Source organism: Tripterygium wilfordii, chromosome 13 (genome assembly GCF_013401445.1).
Source record: "Tripterygium wilfordii isolate XIE 37 chromosome 13, ASM1340144v1, whole genome shotgun sequence".
Classification (NCBI taxonomy): Eukaryota; Viridiplantae; Streptophyta; class Magnoliopsida; order Celastrales; family Celastraceae; genus Tripterygium; species Tripterygium wilfordii.
Window position 1 is genome coordinate 10728250 of NC_052244.1, and position 26000 is coordinate 10754249.

The window sequence follows — 26000 nt, forward strand, 5'->3', positions numbered from 1 at the left end:
ATATACATGGATGGGCCGCAAGGGCCACTAACGGAGGTAGCCTATTAGGTTTTAGGGCTTCTTCTACGGCCCACCGGCCGTCAATACACGAGCAAAATAGGGTCTGATACTGTGATCAATGGGAGAGTTACCTCGCTGACTCGCTCTGCCAGACTCACTAACATGAATGAATATCCGCAGCAGTGAAGAATTTTGCGATCTTTCGTATTGAGAAGCACAAGACTCAGCGATTGAATGTCTTGTCGAGGATATCGTGAATTTTGAGTCATAGAGTTCCTGAGGGAAGTATATTTGGGAGTTTCCTGGCTATTTAGGTGACGTTGTTTGTCTGGTGGAGAGAATGGATGCACAGGCGAAGAAGGCCTTGTTTCGAGCGAAATTGAAGGCGCAGAAGAAGGAGAAGCGCATTGACTCTCCTCTTGTTAGGTAAATAGCACGAGGCTTTCAGATGATCGTGTTTGAACTACTATCTGTGTACGGAGTTCTCGATTTGATTGCTTAATTCCGTCGTATCATGTGATATTTTGCCATTATAATGGCAGAGAATTCTAGCGATACACGATGATATCTTATTATGCCTTTTCTTAACCTAATTGGTTCTATTTTGTCATTCAAGTTCTTAGAACCACTCTGTCAATGAGATATGAAGAAGGTTCTAGGCCAATGCTAGAATTACTGGCAGAAATGGTTTCACCAATTACTAAAATCTTAGCCTCTATGGTTAAATATTTGAGCACCGATCGAAGGCTTGCAGGTTACCTATCCAAACCCGTGAGCTCAAAGACTGTGCAAAATTGAAAATCATCCTTCAAATAATACTCTTCTTCTGTAAATTACTTGTGAGGAATTTAAAGGATGATACACATCTTCTGTTATTTCCTTTTCTTCAGTTTAAAAAAAAAGTCAAAGAAGTGTTGTGGGCCTGTTAGAGCATGTAATGGATGCTTGTAGAACTCTATAATATTTCTAGTTTTCTACTTACATGGATTTAGTTTCTTGCCCAAATGAGCAGCAATGGTTAGGATATGGTGTCTATACATGAAAGAATAATTACAAGAAGTAAGCTTGAAAGCTCTGTCATGGGAATCTTATGTTTGGCTCAATGAACTTTGTACTGGTAGATGATTTAATGTCTAGTAGACAGGCTACCGAAAACAAATGGGTTTGATCATATGTTTATACTTAATAAGTATACGTTTTTATAACTTTCAAATTGTTAGCATTTCATTTTTTTTGCATTTGCAAAAGCTATTATCTTCTGAGATGGATGATGCCATTGTCATTACTCATTAATGAGGATTTGACGTAATTTTTATTTTCTTGCAGGTACAACGAATTTGATCAGCCAATATGTCGGGTTTGTGACCTTGTTTTGAAATCTGAATCTCAGTGGGATGCACATCAAGCTTCTCGCAAACATCATGAGGTGATACTTAGAAAATGATTTTATTTTGAAACCTTTGATGTGTAATTTATGTTGGTAAATGTATTGTGGAAATAACTTCGTAAATTTGTACAATGTTAAATGGCATGCACTTGACTTATAATGTTTCTCACACATATTGTATTACACCTCTGACATGCTTGCTTGTAGATTCAGGTTAACTTGGATGTTTGTTAAGGCATTGCTCGGGAGTTTAAGGGTGTGGGCTTTGGTTGTTTTTTAAAGTAAAATTTAGGTGGGTTTGTACCCGCACTCGGGAGTTAAGTGAAAGTAAGTGGAGGATTGATTTACGAATCTATGCTCAGGAAGAGAGGAATGAAAGGTTTTTGATGGTTTTCTTAAAAGCCAAAAAAGGGCATAAAGTTAATACCCAATGGAAACCCACCAATTTGGTGGGATGTGAGCCAACCCATAAACCCTCCCTTTATGGGTTTTCATGGTTTCTTATAGCTCTTCAAAAAAAAATAAAAAACCTCTTCAAAACACTTGGAAAAAAACTTCTTGGAATAGATTGGCATATAACCCATTGTTTACTACTGACCCACCAAAACCCATAAAACCATCCATCCAAACAAATACCTAGGAGCATTACTGCATAACTTTCTTGACCTTCTAGGGCATTTTGGCTTGGATATAGATTATTCGAAACAAATTCTTATAACTTGCTAGAGAAAGACTGTCGTGACTAACTTATGTCATGTTTAACTGAGGGATGATAAGTGAACTTTAGGTTCTGTATGAATCTTGGAATATCTGAAATGCCTCATAAAACTGGAAGACCAGAAGCCACATGTGAGACATATACTGAATTCACAGAGGAAGAGAAATGTGAACTTTGGATGATAAATCCATGGAGATTTTATGATGTAGCCTGACTTAGTAACTTGTCCTAATAATCAGCAAAGTAGCACCGTATTCTGTGAACTAGAATATGGCCTGCTTAGTGTTTCTTTGATTTTAAAATCTATTCCATGAATTTAGGTGGAAGTTTGTTTCTGGTTATGAGGTTTGCTAAATAAAACCTGGAAATACTGGCAGGCCTGCTATGAAAAACTCATTTCCTCTTAAAAAAAAAATTTGAAAGGAAAAACTTTATTAACAGCACCAAGGGAGTGCAACCCAAAGTAAGCCAAAACGGCTAGGATTACATGAATTTAATACAATCGAAAAAATTAGAGCAAGTTTCATTCAACCAAAGCTTAAGAACCAAAATCCATATATTCGAAAACACCCCAATTGAGCTCTCCTTATCGTCGAAGATTCTAGCATTTCTCTCCTTCCAGATTAGCCAACATGTGCCTTGAAATATCGGAAGCAGGACATTCCTCTCAGATTTTTTAGGGGCAAGGAGGTGCCAAGCCTCAAACTCAAGGAACCCAATTAACACCCATTAGAGTCCACACCGTACCCCAAACCTTCGACGTCCAGGAGCAATGCAGCAGAAGATGGGGGACCATTTCCTCCTCCTCCTTACAGATAACACATCTATTAGGCAGGACGAAACCTCCTCTTAAAATTTCTTAATTTATTGGTTTGACTATATAAATTTCATTGATAACATATATCATCATCATCATATATGCTAACCCCCCTTCATTCTGTGACCCATCCCCTTCTTTTCACTTGTTAATTTTGTTTTTCTAATCGAGTATATACTGACAATAGACTTTGTTGTGGTAGGCAATAAGCAATATGAAAGCCAATGCTGCTAGACTGAAGCAGGTTGACAATGCGAAAACTGTGCCTGGTGGGGAGTTGTCTAAATCTAAACCTGTGCATACTGCAGAATCACATCTTTCGAAATCTGAGCCCTCAAAAAATTCTCCTAGGCCTCAGTCCTCATCGAGGCTTCCTCCAGATTTCTTTGACAATAACGTGACAAAGAAACAAAAAACTGGTAAGAGCTTGTGTTTCCTTTGATTTGTAGACTTATGTACTATCATTGACAGTTAGGAGAGAATATGGAATCCCGCGTACCATGAACAGTGCCACATTCCTTCGTTCCAATGTAGCACGGATATGACACGACACGGACACGCGGATACGTGATTTTTCAAAAAAGTAGGATACTGATACGTTGGGGACACATTGAATAACTATATATATATATATATAATTTATATTTCATTTCAATATAACATCCACAAGATTAAACATAAAATAATAATTGAAAGACATAAAATAATGTTGGTCGATGTTGGTCAAGGAGTTGCGATCTTCGTCTTCTTCGATCTCAAAGAGACGATAAGGCAGGTAGGGTCTGCATTTCAATTTTATTTGGTCTCTGTTTGGATAAAAATAAGGAAGATTATAAAAAAAATTTTAAAAAATAAAATAAAAAAAAATAGTGTCGAGAACATGTCGGTAATGTGTCGGCAAGTGTCCAGAACCAGTCGCACAATTAAAAATAAAATAAAATAATCAAATACTCAAATAAACGTATCTGACACGTGTCGGTCACTTGTCTGAGCGTATCTGTGTCGGACATTGACACTCTATCCAAAACGGAGTGTCCGTGCTTCTTTCCAAGGGTAGTTTTGTATTTATTTTTTTTAATTTTTCTGATTTCCATTGACTGATGATTGTGTTAAAATTCATGAATGATGTCAAACGAAAGGAGTGGTTGTACCCTTGCACTTGCAGATGCTTTACTCGATATGATAATATCTAGCATGATGTGTCTCTTTTTGAGAGTCTTGGCCCTTCTTCAGAAAGTTATTTCCATTTCCTTGTGCACTGAATTGGTTAGTGTTTCCAATGGCTTCTTTTGTTGATCATAATACTCCCAATAATTTTTTTACTTTATCTTTGTACTCATGTACAATTTTCATTTCACCTTCTTTATTTGTCCCTATGACTTGTCTCAAGCGAATATGGGTGCTATCGTATAGCTTTGTATCGGCTAAGTTCACAAGTTAGAGATAAGCGGACTTTCCTTGAGCGCATTTTTTATTTGTTCACCCTTTTATTTCATTAAGAAATTAAAAATTTTGCCAAGTTAATATAGTCTTGTAAGTTTGATTTGTTTACTGTAAGAGCTTATCAGTTATAATAAATCTACCAAAAGTATTTCTCTCCAGTTTTTCCCCCTAAAACAAGAAGAAGATTTCGTTGAGTCATAAATGTAAGATTAAGAAAAAATCTGTAGATTACCATTTCATCAGATGCTCTTAATGGGTGAGATAAAAAATAATTAAAAAAAAAAGACCACCACCACCCGCGAAAACGTTGCCGAAAAAAAAAAAGCTTCAATCCATTGCTTGGAATAGCTATTATGTAAAAACCAACTTGGCATCCACCTTATAGATTCTCTTTTTCAAATTTAATTTACCACATGTTACACTCTTGATCAATCATTCGGCATGCATATCTTTCTTCCGTTCTTTGACTTCTTCTATCTGTTTTTTTGAAGCACCTACTTGGATGTTTATCTTTCTGCAGTGAAACAGTTACGTTTCTGGGATGTTAGATTACATACCATTGGGTGCATTGGTGCATCTGTGATTTCTCTCTCTTCTATTTGTAGCAGCAATACGTGTGATGTTTTCTTCGGTCATATAATGTTTTTGAATGTTGGGATCAAGCCCTGACCTTCATTGATGATTTTTTATTCCAAATTTTATTTGACCTAATGTACTTTCAGGTTTGGACTCTGTCAATGCGTTGGAATCAGATATGCATCTAAAGTCATCTTCTAACACCAGGATGGATGCAATGCCTAGTAGTAATGGTTTGCCAATGAAAAGTATTCAGCACGCCAATGAGCTTGCAGAGCCAGAGACATCTGCATTGGTTGATGGTTCAGAAAGCAAGGATGTAAAGAGAGCTCTTCCTGAAGGCTTCTTTGATAACAAAGAAGCTGATTTGCGAGCTCGTGGCATTAAACCTGTGAAGGTGGATGTCAAGTAAGTTGATATCTCTATGTTATATTTTCAAATGGATGTTCATATATTTTTATTTTTTTCATCGAGATGCATCTTCCCATTTCATAAATTATGAAAGTATAAGGTGTTCTGAATAGTTCTCTACCAAATACTTCTCTGTTGGCCTCTCCTCTACTGTCTCAAATTGGTTGTGTTTCAGTGGCATGTGATGGATTTCTTTATTCTGTTATTTGTAAGAGGCGGACGGGTTGCTGATATTTTGTTTAGTGGCAATAATGTGACAGAGGCCAATTTCATGAAGATACTGAGAATTGGCACATTGAATATAAAAGAATCTACATGGATTCTTAAAGGCAGCCTGACAAGTAAACAAATGTGTTTTTATGGTGCGGGGATTGTAAACTCTAGTTTTAGGTTATATTGTGGCTCTTAAGTTACGTATATGTAGATAATTGTAAATGTTGGGATGGAATTCGGATGAATTCCCCATGTGGTGTAAATGCTGTGATGAATAATAGTGAATCTGTGATACTGATTTATATGCTACAAAGATAACAGATCATTGTCGATAACAGATCATTGTCTCAAATGGTCAAACAGTGTTATGCCAATCTCTAGCTTTTTAAAATGTTGCATGCAATAATGAAGAGACGCTTTTTATATTTTGTACCTTTGTGTTGCATATTTGCGTGTGATTCAGCATAATCTTAATTAATGTTTCATCCTTTGTAGAGATGAATACAGTGAATTTGAAAAGTTAATCCAAGAGGACTTGAAGGAGATTGACAACCGTTTGGAAGAGGAGGAGGTCAGGGTTTTATCCTTTGTACTAGTCACCCGATGTTATTCCAATTTACCTTATTTCTTTCACTATAAACCGTATCATTAATTGTTTTCTTTACACACAACAGGTTGATGCCGCTGAAACGATAGAAGAGGCTGAAACTTTCGAACAAAAGTAAGTCTGCATGGCCAAAAGCAGTGTTGTACTTGTCTTGAATTCTGATATCTTTGCATAAAAGTCTCACTTATGCTTCCCCTTCTGTTGCAGGACAAATAGAGACAAAGTTGAAATGTTGAAAAAGAAGAAAATGGAATGGATGGCTGCTAGGTCTGCTAAACGGAGCAGAGGTGTGGAGGCAGCTGGCAAGGAGTCTAGCCGCAAAGACTTGTCAAGTGATGATGAGACTGATGAAAACTTTGCGGTTGACTGGAGAGCCCAGCACCTTTGATTTCATTCGTAGATTTGATGGTAGCTTTCTCTCTTTCTGATGTGTAATAAAAGCTTTTGTGAAGAATGCTGGAGATACAATGTAGAGAAAGGCTTTGAATTGCTTGTCCCGTGTGAAAGTAATGTACGATATTATTCTAACATGTGTGCCATTGTCTTTTCCTTACATTGTTGCAGGCTGAAGGAATTGATTGAACCGAAGGTCACAGTTAGCACTGCTAAGATCAAAATACATCTACTGAGCTCATTTGCCTCGCAGTGACACGTTGTTTTGTTTAGCAATCCTGTCACTGGCTTAAGCACCCACACTTGGTTCCAATTTTCTTGTAGATATATAGGATATCTAACTGAGTAGATAATTTTCTGAAGAGGTTTGTGTGCGACTTGATTAAAGATTTGTTGGCAAACAAGTTCAGTTTATATTTTCATCAGGAATTTCATTTACTTTGGAGTTGAGGCATTCCAAAAGCTGCCAGGCTAGACTGCTGCTTTCTTGGGGATGGAGGCTTTGTAGCATAGAAAAACTAGTTTAGTTTAGTATTTTTGTTAAGTCTACAAATGGATTGCAGCGTTAAGAGATATGCTTTGATGTTTATCTCTATAGTGCGATATCTGAGTCATTGCTTTGTAACCTTCAGTTCCCTGCTTTTTACTTGTGAAATCTGTCAATGACCTACCTTTTAACAGAAGTTTTCTTGATTTAAGAATAGATATTGGCAATTCGCCTTTACTTTATTCTGATCGCTTGTGATACCTCATAAGCCATAACAAGTGGTTTCACTGTCGAGAACTATAGACTAGGGTGGGCTTTGGTTAATTTAACTTGGTACATATTAGCATTATATTAGTCAATATTTAGAAGTGGTTTTGTGGCTGATAGTGTGGAAGCTATCAAAAATATGACAGAATGTATTTTGGTGTATATCAAAATACAAGGAGTTTAGAGCTAGTTTAGCGGTCTGATAGGCAGGTTGAACTCCCATATCCATGGGAGGCTTTTCCCGCACGGGCTTCAGTCAGATCTTACCTGTCGTCCGCATGGAGTGGATTGGATTGACGAGTTTAGAGCTGATCTAGTGGTTCGATAGGCATGTTGAATTGGGGAATTTTCGGTTACCAACAAAATAAAATGAAAGTATAATTAAAGTTAACAAAGCAACTATAAATATATTTGGGGCTTGGTGTTGTGCTTTTATTTATGTGTTCGACAAGGCAGTGTGCTTGCCCATTGGCCACTGAGGCACTAGTGTTCCTTAAAATTTCTTATTATGGAGGTTTTCTAAATAGTTTAAATGCATAATCTTTAGTGGGAAAGAGGAATTGACCATGTAATACCATACTTAATTATGTACCTAAACTCTCCTAAAAAATGATAAACAATACATAGAATGGCATTAGCATAGATATATGACGTTGAAGTTCCATTAGTCATTAGATGTTCACAAAACCTCTGCCAGTAACGCTAGTGGAAGACCCACTTTAACCCTTCCTTGCATAAAAAAATGGAAAACATATACATGGAAATAGTAATTGTAGCAGCCGATTCGAGTCGACGAGGCCACAAATCTCTGTAGTGTCAAACTTGGTGGTGTTGGATGAGCTATCGAGTGGCGAAACGTGGTTAAGTCTCATGTTTCGCATCGCTCAGGAGATATAGTAGGTTAAACTTTTAAATTAGTAACAAACATTTTTTCTGGACTCAAATTATATGAGTTGGTGCTGGTTCTTAGAAGACAAAGTCATGCGGGCTAATATGGATTGATCTAAACCAGACAAAGTGTTATATAGTATGGAGAGGCGGACTATTACAGTAATAGTTGACACGTAAGCATTGTAAATCAAATGAGTGCCCCCAAAAGTGGTTTTCATTATTTGCTCATAATGAATGAATTGATTATCCTAATGCGTTTTAAGGGTTTAACAAGTGTCCAAGGTAGAAATATAGCTTTTATTATTATTTACAATAAGATCATGCATATGGTGAGAGAGTTCATGGTGGACCTTGCAGCCTCCATAAATAACGTCATAGCAACATAAAATGAGATTATTCTCTATCGAGACAATGATGTGTGATCTAATTGTTTGAGGATGAATCTAAGTTCACCTCTCCCCATTTAGATAGTGTCAATATTTGAGATGAGTGAGGCAATCTAAGTAGCAATTATTTAATTTTGGTAAACCAAAAAATAAGGTTTATTAATTTGGTGCCATTCTTCTTTTTTTATTGCAAGTTGCATATATGAGATAAATTTAATTGAGCTATTAAAGATTTATTATTTCCCTAAACTAATATAGTAATAGTGGATCTGTGGACTCTGATTGATATATATATATATAACATGGGTTAAAACTTTAGATGTCAATATTCATAATCTTACATTGATTGGCATAACCTGACCAAATGACATATCAAACGCAAACGCACGTGTCAAAGAGTCAATAAAATCTTGAGGCCACATATTGGATACTCTTTAAGAAATCATGTCACATGTTGAACCAAAAAGGACAATATTTGTTGTGTGTGCAGGGCCGGAGATAGAGGGGTAGAGTGGGGTCAAGTGACCCCACTCAATTTTTTTAAAAAAAAATTTAATATAAGTAATACTGTGTCATACTTGAATTATTGATTTAGAAATATAGAATAATGTGAATTGTTAATGGGATTTAGATCAACCTAGAGAATAGAACAATGTGAATTGTTAGAGAAATAGAGAATAATGTGAATTGTTACCGTGAAAACATTCTTTTTGGCAACTTTGTAATATGGATAAATACCTCAAAAGAAAAGCTCCACTGGTTCCAGTGGATGTAGATCAACCTAGTTTGAAGCAAAAACAAAAAGAAATTGATTTGGAAGATATTCTTGCGGATCCTGGACTTTGAAAACCAATTAACGAGTACCTTGTCCGCTTAGTATGTTATTTTGGTATGTAATTGTTTATTATTATAGAAAGTGTGACCCCGGTGACAATGTATCCCAACTCTGCCATTGTGTGTGTGATTAATACTACTGTAGCGCACTCCAATTTTCAACAAACACTTTTTTTAAGGTCTAAATACTATAGAAACGGTTTGGAAAAACAAATGAGTGCGAGCCCATAACGTATTTGTTCTAACAATATTGAAGAAAAAAAAATACATGCATACGATATAATTGATACTTAAAGGCTGTAACAAGCTGATTCATTATATGTGCATAATTCATAAGCCTATGCACGTAAATTATTTGTCTGCGCTACGTAGAGTTGTTGGTCAGCATAAGACAGCTGTGTGTCTTCACTCTTGAAATCTTAGTATAGTATATACTATTGTATTTGTATGCACGTCAGCACATGTTTGTCAATCTTATCTGGTAGTCCCAACTGTTTATTAGTAACTTATCAAACCAAATCCGCCACCTTTGCTTTTCCCAACATAATTAATTTTTAAATTCATGTCCAAACAAGGAAGATTTTTAAAATAATTAGATAAAACCCGTCACATTTTGGCTGTCCGAAAATGAAAAAAATATGTTCAAATTATTAAAATGGAACAAATTTATATTTTAATTTACTAACTTCAGACGTTTGAATATTCAATGTGATAATTTGGAACCTGGCCGATCTTTATTGACGACAAGTTTTTTTTTTGGAAAAGGTATAAGGCTCAATAATTCATTTCATAAAAGTAAAGTTACATGTAACGTCATGATAGTACACTAAGAAATTACAAATCGAAATAAAAAAAAAGTAGGTATCAAGACTCAAGAACAACAAAAAACACAAACATCGAACAATACCGAGATGACAACAAACATAAGATATATATAACACATATGGACTAGTTCTAGATTCTTGATTTCTCCTTCATCAAAAAAGATCGATCTCTATCAGATATAGGAGCTCCACCATTGTGCATTAGATACGTGTCACGGAAGAAAAAAAAACCGGTTTAGTAACCAAAGTAAGTTATATTAACCCTATCTTCTAAAAAAAAGACGTTATATTAACCATATTTATATATCAGCATTACATGGATGAACCTATAAACACAATCACTCAGGCCAGCCGTTTTTTATATATAAAAGCCTACTTTCTCGTGATTTGCTCGTGACGGTTAGTTTCCTTTTTTCTTTTTCTTTTTTCCCTTTCAACTTCTATTCCCTCTTTCGGTTTCCTCTGTTTCTTGCCTTTTCGATCAACTTGATCGATCGTTTGGAACTTTCTGGTGATCATCACAGGCTACAATGATTGGTAGTTATAAATTCTAATCAACATCTGCATATACATTGAATTTGAATTTGATAGATTGTTCTGGTAATTTTTTTCTTACAGAATGCCAGGCAGAGGAGAGCAGAGGAATGAGAGGGAGGAAGATTCCTCGTCCTCCTCCGATGAGGAGTACGAGGTGGACGATCTTAGAGACAGAATTAAGTCATCGAGAGGCAGCAGATTTAATCTCATCGAGAACGAGTTCGGTCTCAAGGCGACATGGAGGAAGTTCAGTGCTCAGAGCGTCGTCAACAGCCTCAAAGACCTCTCCGGCCTCCTCATCTACCCCGACAACTGGTACGACCTCCTCCTCCTCCTTCCGTTGATTCTCTCTGATTTAACCCAAAATTTAGTTACGTCTCCGGCAATATTGGGACGAAGGGCCCAACTGTCCTCCACGTGGCGTGCAGTAGTTGGTTGTTTATCAGGTTTGAAAATATTGAATTTCCGAAATTCAGTCAACGTTGAGATTTGAGTGGTGGTCCTACCATTTCAATTTCCGCGCGACAGACGGAGCTATTGAGAGTTTTTTTTTTATTGTTTGCGGTCAACGCGTATGATGATTGATGATCTCGCACCTCTTGATTCATTTATTTTCAAATGATTTGGATAGAATCAGACTAAATACTAGTTTTTTGTTTGCTTGCGCAACTGTGCTTGGTTGCTTATGGCGGCAATTGAGTCAAACCAAGCAGAGTTTCGGCATACTCGGGCTTGAGCTTGAGTTTGAGTTCAAGTTCAAGCCCTATTTTCAGCTTGCTTGCCTGTGTACATGCTTATCAATAAATAACTTATCATGGTTATTGAATTTGTTTCTAGCTCGAATATTGATTGAACTCATCTTAGAATTTTAACTTGATTAGAGGCAACTCCCTCCTTGATCTAAAGTTATATAAGATATGAAATTAAGAACAGTGTGAAGTTATTCCACAATGTAGTAATCCGAAATTTTTATATATATATGTAGTAATCTTAAGTTAGATTTATATAATATCGGAATATCATAGCAAGGTGAATGTGCCAAATAATAAAAAAGTACGAGAACTAATAGAAAAAAACCCATCAATGCTATATGTTAGAAAATGATATTTTTCACAATGTCTTCCTTTTGACTACTTTTTTTGTAACAAAAAGCTATCAAATGCAGGTGGTATCGGGCATGGACCAAGTTCATATTGATATGGGCAATATACTCGTCTTTCTTGACTCCCATGGAGTTTGGCTTCTTCGCGAAGCTACCTGAAAATCTTTTTATACTGGACATTGCAACCCAATTTGTTTTCTTTGTCGACATTGTTTTGCAGTTTTTTGTTGCCTACAGAGATAGTCAGACCTACCGTATGGTTACTAAGCGTACATCTATTGCTCTACGGTTAGTCCTTTCTTCTATTTATTGTTCTTCAGTGCTGATTAAATTTTGCTCCGCTTGGAATTGCAATACTGCCTAATTTCCTATAATACACACTTGATGTTATCCCAATTTATGTTTTTTCAGGTACTTGAAATCAAGTTTTATTATTGATTTACTTGCATGTATGCCTTGGGAAGCTGTATACAAGGTACTTCCATACTTTTTTTTTTATATATATATTTGTGGTTTTATATGAAGATAAGCCAAAATAAGGTGCATTTTGTCAAACAAGTTTTCATTGCTTCTATTCTAGAATAAAAGGTTTCAAAATTATACTAGAATAAAGGAGTTGATATATTGATTAGTCATAAGAATTGAAGTTCTATCAACTTACCTATGACCATTTAAAGGAATTTGTTCTTAACAGGCTTCTGAAAGGTCAGAAGTGAGATATATTTTGTGGATTAGGCTCTATCGGGTGCAAAAGGTCATCGAATTTTTTCAACATATGGAGAAGGATATACGAATCAACTACTTGTTCACCAGGATAGTAAAGCTCATTGCCGTTGAACTGTACTGCACACATACAGCTGCCTGTATATTTTACTTTTTGGCTACCACTTTGCCTAAATCTGAAGAAGGCTACACATGGATTGGAAGTCTAAAATTGGGTGACTATAGCTACTCAAACTTTAGAGAAATTGATATGTGGAAGAGATATACAACGTCCTTATATTTTGCCATCGTCACCATGGCAACCGTGGGTAAGCGATCTCTTTCATTAAACTCTTTAGGAAGCCTTGCTATTTGCAATTATTGTTTTCCATCTCCTGAGTTAGGGCATTGATCATCCATATTTTAAAATAATGGACAAGTTTGATCTTTTTGCTGCCTGCATCCCTCTAACCACTCTTGACATAGCCGCAACAAGGTCTACTGCATCCAACCTCCAGCTTTTTTCAAACTGTCTAAATGATATTGTTACCATAATGCTGCAGTTTAGAACCCTAAATCTTTCTCCTGCAAGTTTTTAGAACCCTAAATCCCTGAAGCTAATAACAAGGCAAAAGTAAGAATCTGGTTGTCATTTTTTACTTAATTGAGGCGTGGAGAACATGAACTGACCTTCGTTTCTTTTAAATAGAATAATGTAGGAATAAAAAGGTTTACTGTTTCTCTTGGAGCGACATTATTTGACTGGCTTGGGGAGTTCTAGAACAATCATTTAAGAGAAAAATATATGCTTCACAAGATGTATTTAAGTTTTCCTCAACTGGCAAATTGGCTTGTATCTAGTTCTTCAAGTTTGTAATGTGCTTTTGTTTATTTGCATAGGAGATGTTGTATAACTATCATTTTCCATGTGTCCAGTAGCAGCTAAAAACAACCTTGCCCTAATGAGTGTGCTCATGTTTTTCAGGCTACGGTGATATACATGCAGTCAATATGAGGGAAATGGTGTTCGTAATGGTTTTTGTCTCTTTTGACATGATTCTCGGAGCTTACCTTATTGGTAACATGACAGCATTAATTGTAAAAGGATCAAAGACAGAAAAGTTTAGAGATAAAATGACAGATATGATTAAATATATGAACAGAAACAGACTTGGCAGGGACATCCGTAATCAGATCAAAGGCCATTTACGTTTGCAATACGAAAGCAGCTATACTGAGGCTGCTGTTCTTCAGGATATTCCCATCTCCATTCGTGCTAAGGTAAATTAGAAATTAAAGGTTCACTAAAATTTATAGTTTTTGTCAACTAAATAGCAAAAATCAATGCCTGTTGATTGTTGTACTATGCACTAGTTAACTAAACACTTTCTATGCGATACACCGATATTGCAGATTTCCCAAACTCTATATATGTCTTACATTGAAAAGGTCATTCTCTTTGAGGGATGCTCGACAGAGTTCATCAATCAGATTGTAAGTTATTTATTTCCATCACATGATAGATCTTAGATTATTTAGATAAATGCATATTGCCCAATGTATAAAATTTGTTACACTTGTTTATATCATTTGCCACTATTTTTTAAATGGGGTTTGTTGTACTGCTTAAATTTTAAGTGCTTATCACTAGCTTTCGGTTTATCTCAATAACTAGCTTAATCTTACTTTTTTGCATTGCTTAGGTCATTAGACTTCACGAAGAGTTTTTCCTCCCAGGAGAAGTGATAATGGAACAAGGAAGTGTGGTGGATCAGCTTTATTTTGTCTGCCATGGTGCACTGGTAACATTCCATATCTTATACAGCGCTTTTGTCAATCATTTAGTTGTACCGTAGGCATTGTTTGTGCATCTCCCGTTCAATATAAATATTGTTGATTTGCTATTGTGTTTTTTAATTTAAGATTGGTATATGGTTTGATACCATTTTGCACAGGAAGAGGTAGGCATAGGGCAAGATGGATCAGAAGAGACAGTTTCAACTCTTGAACTGTACAGCTCTTTTGGCGAAATTTCCATCCTTTGTAACATTGCTCAGCCTTACACAGTCCGAGTTCGTGAACTATGCAGGCTTCTGCGAATTGATAAACAATCTTTCACCAATATCCTTGAAATATTTTTCAGTGATGGGCGGAAAATCTTGAACAATCTTCTAGAGGTAATTTTTCCCTTACTGTACTTGTGCGTAAGAAATCACAAGCAAATATTTGTGCATCTAGTCTACTAAGTTCTTGAAAACTTATTCTGCTTTAAACATTAACTTTAACTAACAGGGGAAACAGTCCTACCAAGTTAAGCAACTAGAATCAGACATCACATTTCATATTGGAAAGCAAGAAGCAGAGCTCGCTTTAAGGGTGAATAGTGCAGCATATCATGGAGATGTTCATCAACTAAAAGGTCTGATCCGGGCTGGCGCTGACCCTAACAAGACGGATTATGATGGAAGATCACCATTGGTATAACTTTGTATCCATATATTTTCTTGGACTAGTTCTTACGATATTTATAAATGTGCTTTTAAAAGAAAAGTTTAGTACTGGAATGTTTGTCTAACAAATCCTTTCGTTTTGAACAGCATCTCGCAGCAGCAAGAGGATACGAAGATATTGTGCATTTTCTAATCCAAGAAGGGGTAGAAATTAACATCAAAGGTAATAATTTCATGGCATCATTTTTCACACTTCTGGTGGCCGAGAAAATCTAGTTTGTTAGTTGTATTATATTTGTGTGCTGATTGATGTATTTTTGATAGATAAATTTGGAAACTCACCATTACTAGAAGCGACCAAGAATGGACATGATCGAGTTTCTTCTTTACTTGTTAGTGAAGGAGCCTCCCTGATAATAGATGATGCTGGTAGTTTTTTATGTGCTGCTGTTGCAAAAGGGGATTATGATTTTGTTAAAAGGATGTTATCCAATGGCGTTGATCCTAACTCCAAAGACTATGATCACCGAACGCCTCTTCACGTCGCTGCCTCTGAAGGATTGTATTTAATGGCGAAGTTGCTGTTAGAATCTGGGGCTAGTGTGTTCACAAAGGACAGGTATCGTCATAGTATTTATCTTGCTGCTCTGTGATGAACAAATAACATTCTGCTTTGATAAATTAATTCATTTTTGCAACTTCCAACAACTCAAATCATACATCATTTTGTCATTTGAACCTTTTAGATGGGGAAACACACCACTTGACGAAGGCCGAATGGGTGGAAGCAAGAACTTGATCAAGATCTTGGAAGACGCAAAATCTGCTCAATCGTCTGAATTTCCTTTTAATTCAAAAGACAATACAGGTTTTGCCTAAGATTCTACTTACAGCTTTTATATTTCGTTTACCATGCTTAATCTGCTACCAATGCAAAGCCAATGACATTACCTTATTACCAATTACAGAGAAAAAACAAGCAAAGAAATGCACAGTGTTCCCTTTTCATCCATGGAGTCCTGAAGCTGAGAGAAAAATCGGAGTAATGTTATGGATCCCCCCAACCATCGACGAGCTAATCAGGACAGCAGCAGAGCAGCTACAACTATCCAGCGCTTCCAGTATACTATCGGAGGACGCCGGTAAAATTCTTGATGCTGATATGATTTATGACGGCCAAAAGTTGTACTTGGTCAGTGAAACACATTGAATTTGAACACTTTTAGCTATTGTAAATCAATCCAACGTTGTAGCATAACCTGTATCCTATCTGTTGTGTGCAATTAAGAGTACTTATATGGGAGTTCTATACTTCCAATACAGAAATCTGCAACACATAGACTTGATATTTAAACTTAATATCAATCCAATTCATAGGTTGCTTATAACACAAGACAGAGAAAATAACAAACACTAAGCACAGCAAACCCTTAGTAATGCAACCTATAGCAGGAACCGTAATCAAGCTATACAGATATGCTGGATTTGTCGAAAGTGCTTCTGCGCCGCTGTGTTACCAGCAGTTTTAACATCATCAAGATGTTCATCTGTCAACAAGGTATCCTCAGTAGTACCAGTTGCACTTGAGGCTGCTTTCGAAGTAAGAAAGTGAAGTAGGGTTTCAAGTGCACAACCCAGAAGAGGAAGAGACGACCATATGGTAATGGCTTTTCTGAGATTCATAGTTTCTTCTTCTGTGTTCTTCTGTGACTTTGAATTATACATAGAAAATATTGATTGTCTCACAGTTTTTATTTTTAAGTCAAGGGATGTGCAGTGTATTTTGTGTAAAGTCAAGCTTGAAGGCCTCGCAAAGGAAATTGCAGCTGCTGCAGGCGTTTATTGTCCAAAAGGGGCCTCTTATTTTGACTCATATCATGTGTAGAAATGATTAAATACATTCGGAAAACACCATTAACTTTCACCATCTTTGAACCTAAACCCATTTGCTAAAGTGATAAATGATGATCTTCTATCCTTCACCCAAACATATTTCACTCGTTTCAAGTCCAAATCCTACGTGGAAAGCTTGAAATTCATACTATTTTATCATATAAAGAAACATACATAATAACACGTGTAAATGATTTTCTTTGTGTTAATGATTACTACTATCTATATACATTATATAGATAATAATTACACTAACCAATGCTCATATAGCAATGTTATATGGCCTCATGCATACACTTGAACCACTAGTTGAGTGGTAAGGATGATGTGTATATCCACCCTGATGATCAGGGTTCGAATCTCGTTCCCCCGTTCAAAAAGATGACCTCATACATCAAAATATGAACAAAAATAATATTTGACAACTTGCCAAAAACAAATTCATGCTAGTCAAGAATACGTCACAATAAAAGAGCCTACCTTACAAATAAGGTACTATGAGGGTGAGAGGGTCAATTAAACATACCGGCACTAAATTCATCTGACTTAGCTAGAGCCCACCTAATTGGACACAACTAGAAACTTTGAATGGAAATAAAAGAATGAAATCCAGCTTTTGAATTCTTGGAGATAATTAACTTGTATTCTCTTTCATTAGTCAAATAATGTGATCTATGCATTTTTTTTGTACAAAGTTGGTCTTCTTCCCTAAACCCACTAAAAATACAAAATGATTACTTCCCTAAAACAAAACAAAACAAAAATCAATCAGAAAGGACGTTTGAGGTACTTGAAATCCATTGAAGAATCATAACATTCTACTTCACCCCTGTAAAGATTCATCAACTTCAACAAATCAGTAACCTTCTTTGCGTAATTTCCACCACAACAACCAACCTGTAATAGCACCAATAGCTTCTGAAATGCACCCACTTGAACTGCCTCTACCACAAAACAACCAACCCTTTGATCATCATCTCTTCTTGTTGTTTCATTGTTCTTCTTCTTCAAGAGCTTCCATAGAATTGACACTGACGACTCTGTCGCCAAATCTGATACTCTCAGCATCTTCTTAACCAGGACAGGAATAGTCAGTGCATTCTCATAAGCCTTCTCTCTACCTTGTTCCCAATCACACATTTTGTCCAGGATTCCCAATGCCTTCTCACATATATTTTTCTCTGCATCTACTATGATCTCTAGCATCAAAGAAACCAAACCCAGTTCCTCAAATCTTGATACGATTTTCTCGCTTATCGCTGATGGCGTTGAAATCATTTGTAGAATAGTCATTAGAGAAGCCTTTGTAGCAATGGTGCAAATTGGGTCCCTAACTATGCTCACCAGTGATTCAAAAACACCTTCAATCTCCACTAATGTGGTAATGTGGATTTGGTCTGAATAAACCGTCTCTTTCAGTACCAAAACTGCGTTTTGTCTGTCCAAAAGGGATCGGCTCTTCATGAACTCAACCATGCATCGTAAAGAAGCTGGCGATCCGAGCTTAGCTTGGCCTTCAACACCAAGAGGAAACAACCATGTTAGTGTTGACATGATCTCTTCTAACAACTCCACATTTTTCTCCATTGATACATTTGCAAATGACTCGAAACAGGCCGATAAAACACAGCCTGCATCGCTGCTAACAATGCATCGCTTGTTTCGATCGCTCTCCTTCCCCCAATTCTTTATTTTCTGCACCAATTCGTGTATCTTTTTTACATCACCGCGTTTAGCCTCGACCATTATTCTCTTACAAGTCTCTGAAACCTCGTAGTGTGAGACCGGAATCCGAGGAGTTGGAATCCGTTCAATCCCGGAAGACCGATTCTGGACACACCAATCTTGAATCATCTTCCTTAATGAGTGATTGGGTATCTGATCAAAACTCAATAGCACTTGATTAGTCACAGGACAAGTACAATTACCGGATTCGATCCACTTCTCGATGCTTTCTCGATCGTAGGTGATCCCAGTACATAATGTGACAGGATCTTTCATCAAATCAAGAGAAATTGGACACCTGAAATGCAGAGGGACCATGAGTACTTCCACGTCCAAGTTGTCCTGGAAGAGCTTGTAATTGCTCTTGTTGGAACTTCGGCTGTTTCTTCTTCTATTCCAAGGCAGAATCATTGTTTTTTCTGTGATTGGAAATGAAAAAAAGTTGTGGGATGATCTGATTGTTTTTTGGAGTATTTACAAAGGGATGTGTGAGAGAAAGATAGGTAGAAGATGACAGACCAGAATATTAGTAGTGGAAGGTTTGTAAAACTATGTGGTAGGTTACGTAGTGTCCGGATGTTGACCGTTGAATAATTTGAAAGCTGTGACAGTGTTGCGTTGACCGGCTGACTGAGCTTGGTCAAACAATTAAGTCGGTGGACCCACTCGCGTTGGGCCCGTGTTCGCTGGCTTCTAGAGTATAATTTGAAAGCCCAAGTCGGAGATTCTGATTCTCTACCGTATGACTGTAAAAGACGTGTTGATATCGGACGGGTAGGAAGACGACACGATATTTAGCTTCCATTTGTTGGGGAACAAAATCATCAGTCGATTTGGCAGTTGCCAATGAAGTGTCAATTAAAAGAAGATGAAAATACTACTACTATGATAAATTCATTCAAACTAGTCTGTTTGTTTGTTAGACATATGAAATTGAGAGAAGTATTGTTAACACTTTATCCTACATCGTATTGGTATAACGTCATAGTCCAAGACAAAACAAAATCGTATTTGAACTCTATTTTCTAACAAGTGTAGACTACATTTAGAGGACTTGATTTGGGAGGGATTCTTCACAACCTTTATTTGACAATTGTGCATTAAACACACTCGATAACCCACCTAACACTATTTTTGGGCCCTGTTTGGTGGGACAGACGACGTCGCTCCACCAAACAAGGTGTTGAAGCCAGCAGAACCGTTGGCAACTTCGCTAACAAAATTTATTTAATTTTTTGTTTTAATATCTTTGCTTTTGTTTTGTTTTGTTATAATGAAGTTGAAATTTATTTTATTCAAAAATTAAATATAATAATCTTTTCACAGCTTAAGAGTTACCATTCGTTAAAATGAAACCTTGAAACACCGGAATAATTCTTTGCCTTAACTTACGAAAAGACGAAGAGTTTGAGACGAATCTCAAGGGTTTTCTTATTAATTTCTCGATGCCCAATTATTAACGACAACCAAGCTTATATAGCTTGTAATATCAAAACATATTCCAGCTAGGACTCTTAATTCAACGGAAAGAAAATAACATATTTAGACTCAACCACTACTACAATTACGGCTAATTATTAGGACAAACTAAAGAAGATCTATAATACTTATTAAATAGATATTCCTATTGAATGTCACGTCCCTTGCTCTCCAAGGTAGTTCACACCAGCATCTTCTGGGCCTAAAGAAACTTGGCTCATCTTGATCTTGTGGTGACGGGCCCGATTATAAGCGTTCTTCAATATTCAATCTTGATCCTCATCAGTTTCGTCAAACACTTCTAAACTTATTTCACAGCTTTTATTACAGTTTCTTTTTCACAGCTTTTAAACTACTTTTGAAAATCAATTCAACCACTTTATCAAATAGAATCTTATATTCTCTCAAGGAAACAACAACCACTGATGTATTCAGCATTCATAAAACACTTCACAACCCACCTTAACCCTCATTAACCCAACTTTTCTCGATCTCTCAAAACAACTCTCTATGATTAATATGAACTCATCCTCGTAAGTATGTTCTAAGACTTTTTTTCTTTTCACGTGTTCATGAGTCGATTGTTATACCTGATGATCACGCACTGAGTGTTGGTCTGACGGTCATTTAGACCCATGTTAGACGTTGAAAAGACAAATTTGTATGATGTCATTCTCGGTTTTAATTTTTTTTTATTATAATGATTGTATACAGCTGTCATTGACAAACAAAAGCTGGACTCCAATAACTATAAAAAAATATTCTAAAAATCAAATAATGATATATACTGATAGCCAGGGACCATACCTAAAAGCAACGTTTTCCTTTAAACGGCAACTTGGAGAGTCGTCAAAAAGAAAGGGCAAAAGAAGAAGAAGATGACGCGGACAAAGGCCACTTGTATGGGAATTAATAGCCAACTCATGAAATCAATTTTGTCATGCATGTGCTGGTAGACCCATATTATTACTTAGAGATTCCGCAAAGTCATTGACAGTTAACAATCCACTCACTCATACTCCAATATTGGTTGAGAGATTGGAACATCAAGTGCAACGACAAGCTACAGCTAAACCTGCTCCCATGAAACATCGCCAATAATGCATCAACATCACCTCTCTGCATCTCCTTCATAAGCTGAATCGTTAGCTAATTTAATCACAGCTACTGCCACTCAAATTTCTATAGATAAGATTCTCTGAGCATCAAAGTAGCAATGATGTTGCTTGGTTGACATGATCGTTTTACCAATGAAGATCTCATGACAGAAAAAAAAAAAATGGTGATAAGAAAAGAAATCAACATGGAGTGGTTGTGTTTAAGCACTTTCATGTCTACCCAAAACATCATAAGCCATCATCATTGTAGTGGATAAACTTTGCATCAGGCCTACCCAAAACAATCATTGAGTGGAGTATGGAGAGAGTGGGTAGAGATCTATTGATTGGAAGAGATTCTGTTTGTTTTTCATGAAAATGAAAGTTTTATCTCTTCCTTCTCTATGTCACATTTAATCACCCAAACAAGGTTATCCAATACTTGGCAACTTTGCACAAAAACCACTACCAGATGAGAAATACAAAGCAGAACTGAAGGCCAAACCTTTTTCTTTCTCTTCAGAATCTCATCTAACATGCAGTTCCAAGAAAACTAAGTTAATAACAAGCGCAAACTAAGTTTCAACTAGTGGGACAAAGGAGGGAGGAATGTTGGGTCTAGACAGTCTGACAAAGAAAACAAACCAAAAACAAGTAAATAGGATGAACATACAGAAGCAGCATCACCTTCATATACAAGACCTGCGTACTCATCGCCCATCTGCGGATGTGAATGTCTCGGCAAATCCAGATGGGGGTGTAGGAATGCTTGTCTGGGTATTGTCTAAGCTTGGAAGGAGCGAAGAAGAGGAAGACTCCGTGTTACTTCTACCATCATAAGCTTGCCACTTCTTTAGTGCTTGTGGCAATGACATGTCTAGGTCAATGCCATATATGTCTTCTGTGTTTTGATCTGTCGGTCTCCAAAGCTCGACTAAAGAAGATAGAACATTGACAGTATGGCCCATGTCAGGCCTTTGATATGGCTCCCTAGCGCAGCAATGACCTGCCAACTCAGCAACAGTGCTGATACTCGCAAGTGTTTCTTCGTTGACATCAACTGTTGGGTCAATGGCCTTGCGGAATGTATCTTTGTTGATGAACATTCTTTTGAACCATGTTACAAGGTGCATGCTCTCCTCGGGCTGGGTCTCATCTAGAGCTCTTCTTCCTGTGATTATTTCCATCAATATCACCCCAAAGCTATATACATCAACTTTGGTTGTCACTCTGCCTGTAACTGCAAAAGCATCTTCGTATAAGTGGCTTTTACACAAGAAAATGAAGCAAGAACATGGTAGAAAAATAGGACAGTAAATAAGATGCTTTTCTAGGTTCCATCTTAATTAACAAATAGCTTGAGTAAAGTTAGACGAACAAGACATCAAAATTGGTAAAAATAAGAACATTTTGAAATTCAATATGAGCCAATTATGCAAAGGAGTATATCATATAACCACAAACCAAGCATATCTTCCATCAGTTTCATAGGTGAGCTCAAACAGATTTGAGCCGGGGAAACACCTTCAATTGGCAACATCACTTAGCATATAATCTATCATTTAGCAAATGCTAATGCCTAGTTGACATTTATGCTCCTAACAAAATTATGATTGAAGCAATGAGACAATTACTGTGCCAAATGAGATATTTCATTTGAAGCAAGGGAATATCAAATCATTCTGTGATTTTATCACTTTCTAGTTTCTAGTGACTAGATATTAATCATATCATAATCTAATTTGATCAATTTCGAGCGTGATTACTTTCCTATCTACCATGCTGAGTCCATATGGTAAACAAACATAAGACTCACATGGCAGGAGTTCTAATATGCTAACACGTTATAAGATATCCATCCAAAAAAATAATTTCAGAAATTTTGAGATCAATTTGGCTTGAACTTTTCAGAACCATAGGTGCAATGTTGAAAGCATTCTCAGAGGAAGAGTCTTGCAGCTCATAGAACTACTTCCTCTCTGATCACAACCATATCCATTCAAGTAGTCTGGTACCCAGAAATTCACCATTTCCTTATAATATAGCCAAATTTCACATTAGAAAAACATGCCTAAGTTTGACCAACATATTATCTCAAACTTAAATATTGGTCTTTGACTCTTTGGATGCATAATAAAGTTGAATGTCTTATGTGATGGACTTAAAAGCTCTTTAAACAGAGAAAAGGGGCAAATGAACAAGAACATAAGTTACCTGCATATTCTGGTGCCAAGTATCCAAAAGTTCCAGCTATTCTCGTTTCGATTGAGTTTTTGTCTTCTGGAGCAAGTCTCACTAGACCAAAATCTGCAACCTTAGCCCTCATATCATCCCCAAGAAGAATGTTCGAAGGCTTTAGGTCCCTGTGAATAAAGCTTTGGTGTGCCAATCCATGAAGATACTCAACACCCCTTGCTACATCCAAGGCTATAGTCAACCTTTTTGTCCACTCTAGGGGTTTCAATCCCTCTTCCACCCAGTTGAAGAGATGCCTGCTTAGTGTCCCTTGAGGCATATATTCGTAAACAAGAAGCCTTTCATTCCCGTCCAAGCAATAGCCAAGAAGTGCAACAAGATGCCGGTGTCGAACCTTAGTCAAAACAGCAATCTCAGACTTGAATTCAGCTAACCCCTTTGCAGTTATTACCCCCGACTCCATTCTCTTCACTGCTATCATCGTACCATCATGTAGTTCGCCTCTGTAGACCACTCCGAAACCCCCTCGTCCCAATATATTTTCCTCACTGAAGTTGTTGGTCACATTCTTTAAGACTTGAATAGAAATGACCATGTTACCTGCCTCTACCATTTGCATGTCACCTTGCTCACTGCTTGGAATAGTATTGGTGTCGCTAATAGCACCAACACTGACACTTGAGCCAGCAACTGTGATTTTAACACTTCCATTATCAGACCCAGAGTTTCGAGGATGAATCACCAAGGCATTTGGGCTCTGTACTCTGCTGAACCGCTTTTGTTTCTTTTTGTACAGACAGAAGACCAACAAACTAATTAAGACAATAAAAAACACACCACCAATCACAGAAAACACAATCACTCCAACTAAACCTAAAGACTTCTTGCCACCATTTACAGAACCCCCCATAGTTCCTGAACCAGTGTTATTAGATGTACCAGTAAATGGAGAGCCAGGAGTTGGAGGGACACTCTTATCCCCTCCTATACCCACGTTTCCATTAGTATTCACAATCACATTGCTCCTAAAAGGTGGGATTTTCCCATAAATCTGATTGTTCGACACATCAAGGTCTTTAAGTGCGGGCAGAGTAGTAAGTTCCTCTGGGATGGAACCAGTGAGATTATTATCGGCAAGAATCAATCTTTGCAATGATTTAAGTGAAGCAAACTCAGGAGATATTGTACCCACAAGGCCCATCCTCCGGAAATTAACAACAGTAATGTTTTTTCCATTGCTACAACTAATCCCAATCCAATCTGCACATGGATCATTTTCCTTCCAACTCTCCGCAAACTTTCGAGGATAACCAAACGTTTTCACAATGGAAAGCAATGTATTCAACCTCGAATCACAGTCATGAGGAAGTGGCAAACAAAAGCTATTTAAACCCACAGTCGTATCAGCAGATACTGAAGCGCCAAACTGAGGCATTGGCCCTTGCAACAAATTATTAGTCAAATTCACAACCTTCAAAGATTTAATATTCACCAAAGAAATAGGAACTGGGCCAGTGAAGGAATTATCCCTCAAACTCAAGCTCTCCATATCTTTCAAACCAGAGAAGTCTGGCAAAGGACCCGTAAACCCATTTGAATGCAACCAAACCTCCTTCAAAGAAGTCATATTCTGCAGAACATCAATCCCCCCACTGAGTTTACCGGCACTAGTCTGCCCATTTAGCCACAATGAATTTATCTGAGAACCAGCAAAGCTGGAGGGCAGCCCACCCTCAAGTCTATTGAAGGCCAAATGCAATATGGTTAAACTCGGGAAGACATCCGACCCAAAAAAGTTCGGAATTTCCCCAGAAATGTTGGCTGAATTCGCAGAGAAATTCTGCAAACTGGAAGCATCTTTTAAGCTTTCTGGGATTTCCCAAGAAGAAAATGGGTTGCTATCAATCTCCACGGACTGCAGAGAAGACATTCCAGTGAAGAAATCACTGGGAAATGAAGAAAATCGATTATTACTTAGCATAACCACTTTCAGTGAACTTAACCAACTCAAGCTAGGTACAGGACCAGAAATGTTGTTCCACATAACCTCTAATCGCTCAAGTTGAGTGAGATTTTGAAGATCTGGAGGGAGTGTACCAAATAGGTTCTGGTGCCCTATTTGTATTCGGGTAACCCGTTCCTTGAAGCACCCAACGTGCTTCCACTGGCAGGGGTCCGACCCGGACCACCCAAGAGATTCAGGCGAGTTAAGGCTCTTCTTGAGAGCAAGCATGGCAGTAGCATCAACACTTAAGTTTGTTTGAGACTCCGCACAAATAAAAATTGCAGAAAACCCAACAAGAAACAGCAAGAAAATCTGGTGATTCCTTCTCTTCTTCATCTCTAAAAAGAAAAAACCTTTCTCAGGATGTAGCATAAAGATGCAAACTTTTTAACAAATCATGGATGAACAGGCTCAGCAAACACAGGGAGATTAATGGGTAGAAGCTAGAAGGTCAAGGAATGAAGAGATAGAGAAGGTGAGAGACAGAGAGAGAGCATAAAGAGTTGAGAGTTTACTAAGTAACGAATTCTTGTTTGGAATTAGAGAGGTCAGTTTTCATT

At 37.2% G+C, this 26000-nt stretch overlaps 4 protein-coding genes across 6 annotated transcripts; 2 read left to right on the plus strand and 2 right to left on the minus strand.

The window, feature by feature from the left end:
* Positions 1-17: 17 nt before the first annotated feature.
* On the plus strand, positions 18-7245 carry LOC120011718 (zinc finger protein 830-like). Of its 2 annotated transcripts, XM_038862822.1 has the most exons (8): positions 18-426; positions 1327-1426; positions 3125-3341; positions 5088-5349; positions 6061-6136; positions 6240-6286; positions 6380-6580; positions 6737-7245. In XM_038862822.1, exons 1-7 carry the CDS (start codon positions 341-343, stop codon positions 6558-6560), a joined length of 969 nt encoding a protein of 322 aa, XP_038718750.1. In that variant the 5' UTR covers positions 18-340; the 3' UTR covers positions 6561-6580; positions 6737-7245. The 2 variants fall into 2 exon arrangements, with proteins under 2 accessions (XP_038718750.1, XP_038718749.1); XM_038862821.1 differs by lacking the exon at positions 6737-7245 and having other exon boundaries at positions 6380-6702.
* Positions 7246-10858: 3613 nt separating this feature from the next.
* On the plus strand, positions 10859-16479 carry LOC120012117 (potassium channel SKOR-like). Of its 2 annotated transcripts, none has more exons than XM_038863395.1 (13): positions 10859-11106; positions 11957-12181; positions 12305-12368; positions 12588-12924; positions 13581-13876; positions 14009-14089; positions 14299-14397; positions 14551-14772; positions 14888-15073; positions 15193-15268; positions 15370-15664; positions 15792-15913; positions 15984-16479. In XM_038863395.1, the coding sequence occupies exons 1-13, from the start codon at positions 10874-10876 to the stop codon at positions 16253-16255; spliced, it is 2508 nt and encodes an 835-aa protein (XP_038719323.1). In that variant the 5' UTR covers positions 10859-10873; the 3' UTR covers positions 16256-16479. The 2 variants fall into 2 exon arrangements, with proteins under 2 accessions (XP_038719323.1, XP_038719322.1); XM_038863394.1 differs by having other exon boundaries at positions 16014-16479.
* Positions 16480-17559: 1080 nt separating this feature from the next.
* Positions 17560-19175, minus strand: LOC120011674 (U-box domain-containing protein 21-like). The gene has a single exon (XM_038862769.1). It carries the CDS (start codon positions 19072-19074, stop codon positions 17707-17709), a length of 1368 nt encoding a protein of 455 aa, XP_038718697.1. The 5' UTR covers positions 19075-19175; the 3' UTR covers positions 17560-17706.
* Positions 19176-21670: 2495 nt separating this feature from the next.
* On the minus strand, positions 21671-25990 carry LOC120012968 (receptor protein kinase TMK1-like). The gene is made up of 2 exons (XM_038864548.1): positions 23454-25990; positions 21671-22479 (listed from the first exon to the last, which is right to left on the minus strand). The coding sequence occupies exons 1-2, from the start codon at positions 25810-25812 to the stop codon at positions 21950-21952; spliced, it is 2889 nt and encodes a 962-aa protein (XP_038720476.1). The 5' UTR covers positions 25813-25990; the 3' UTR covers positions 21671-21949.
* Positions 25991-26000: the final 10 nt, after the last annotated feature.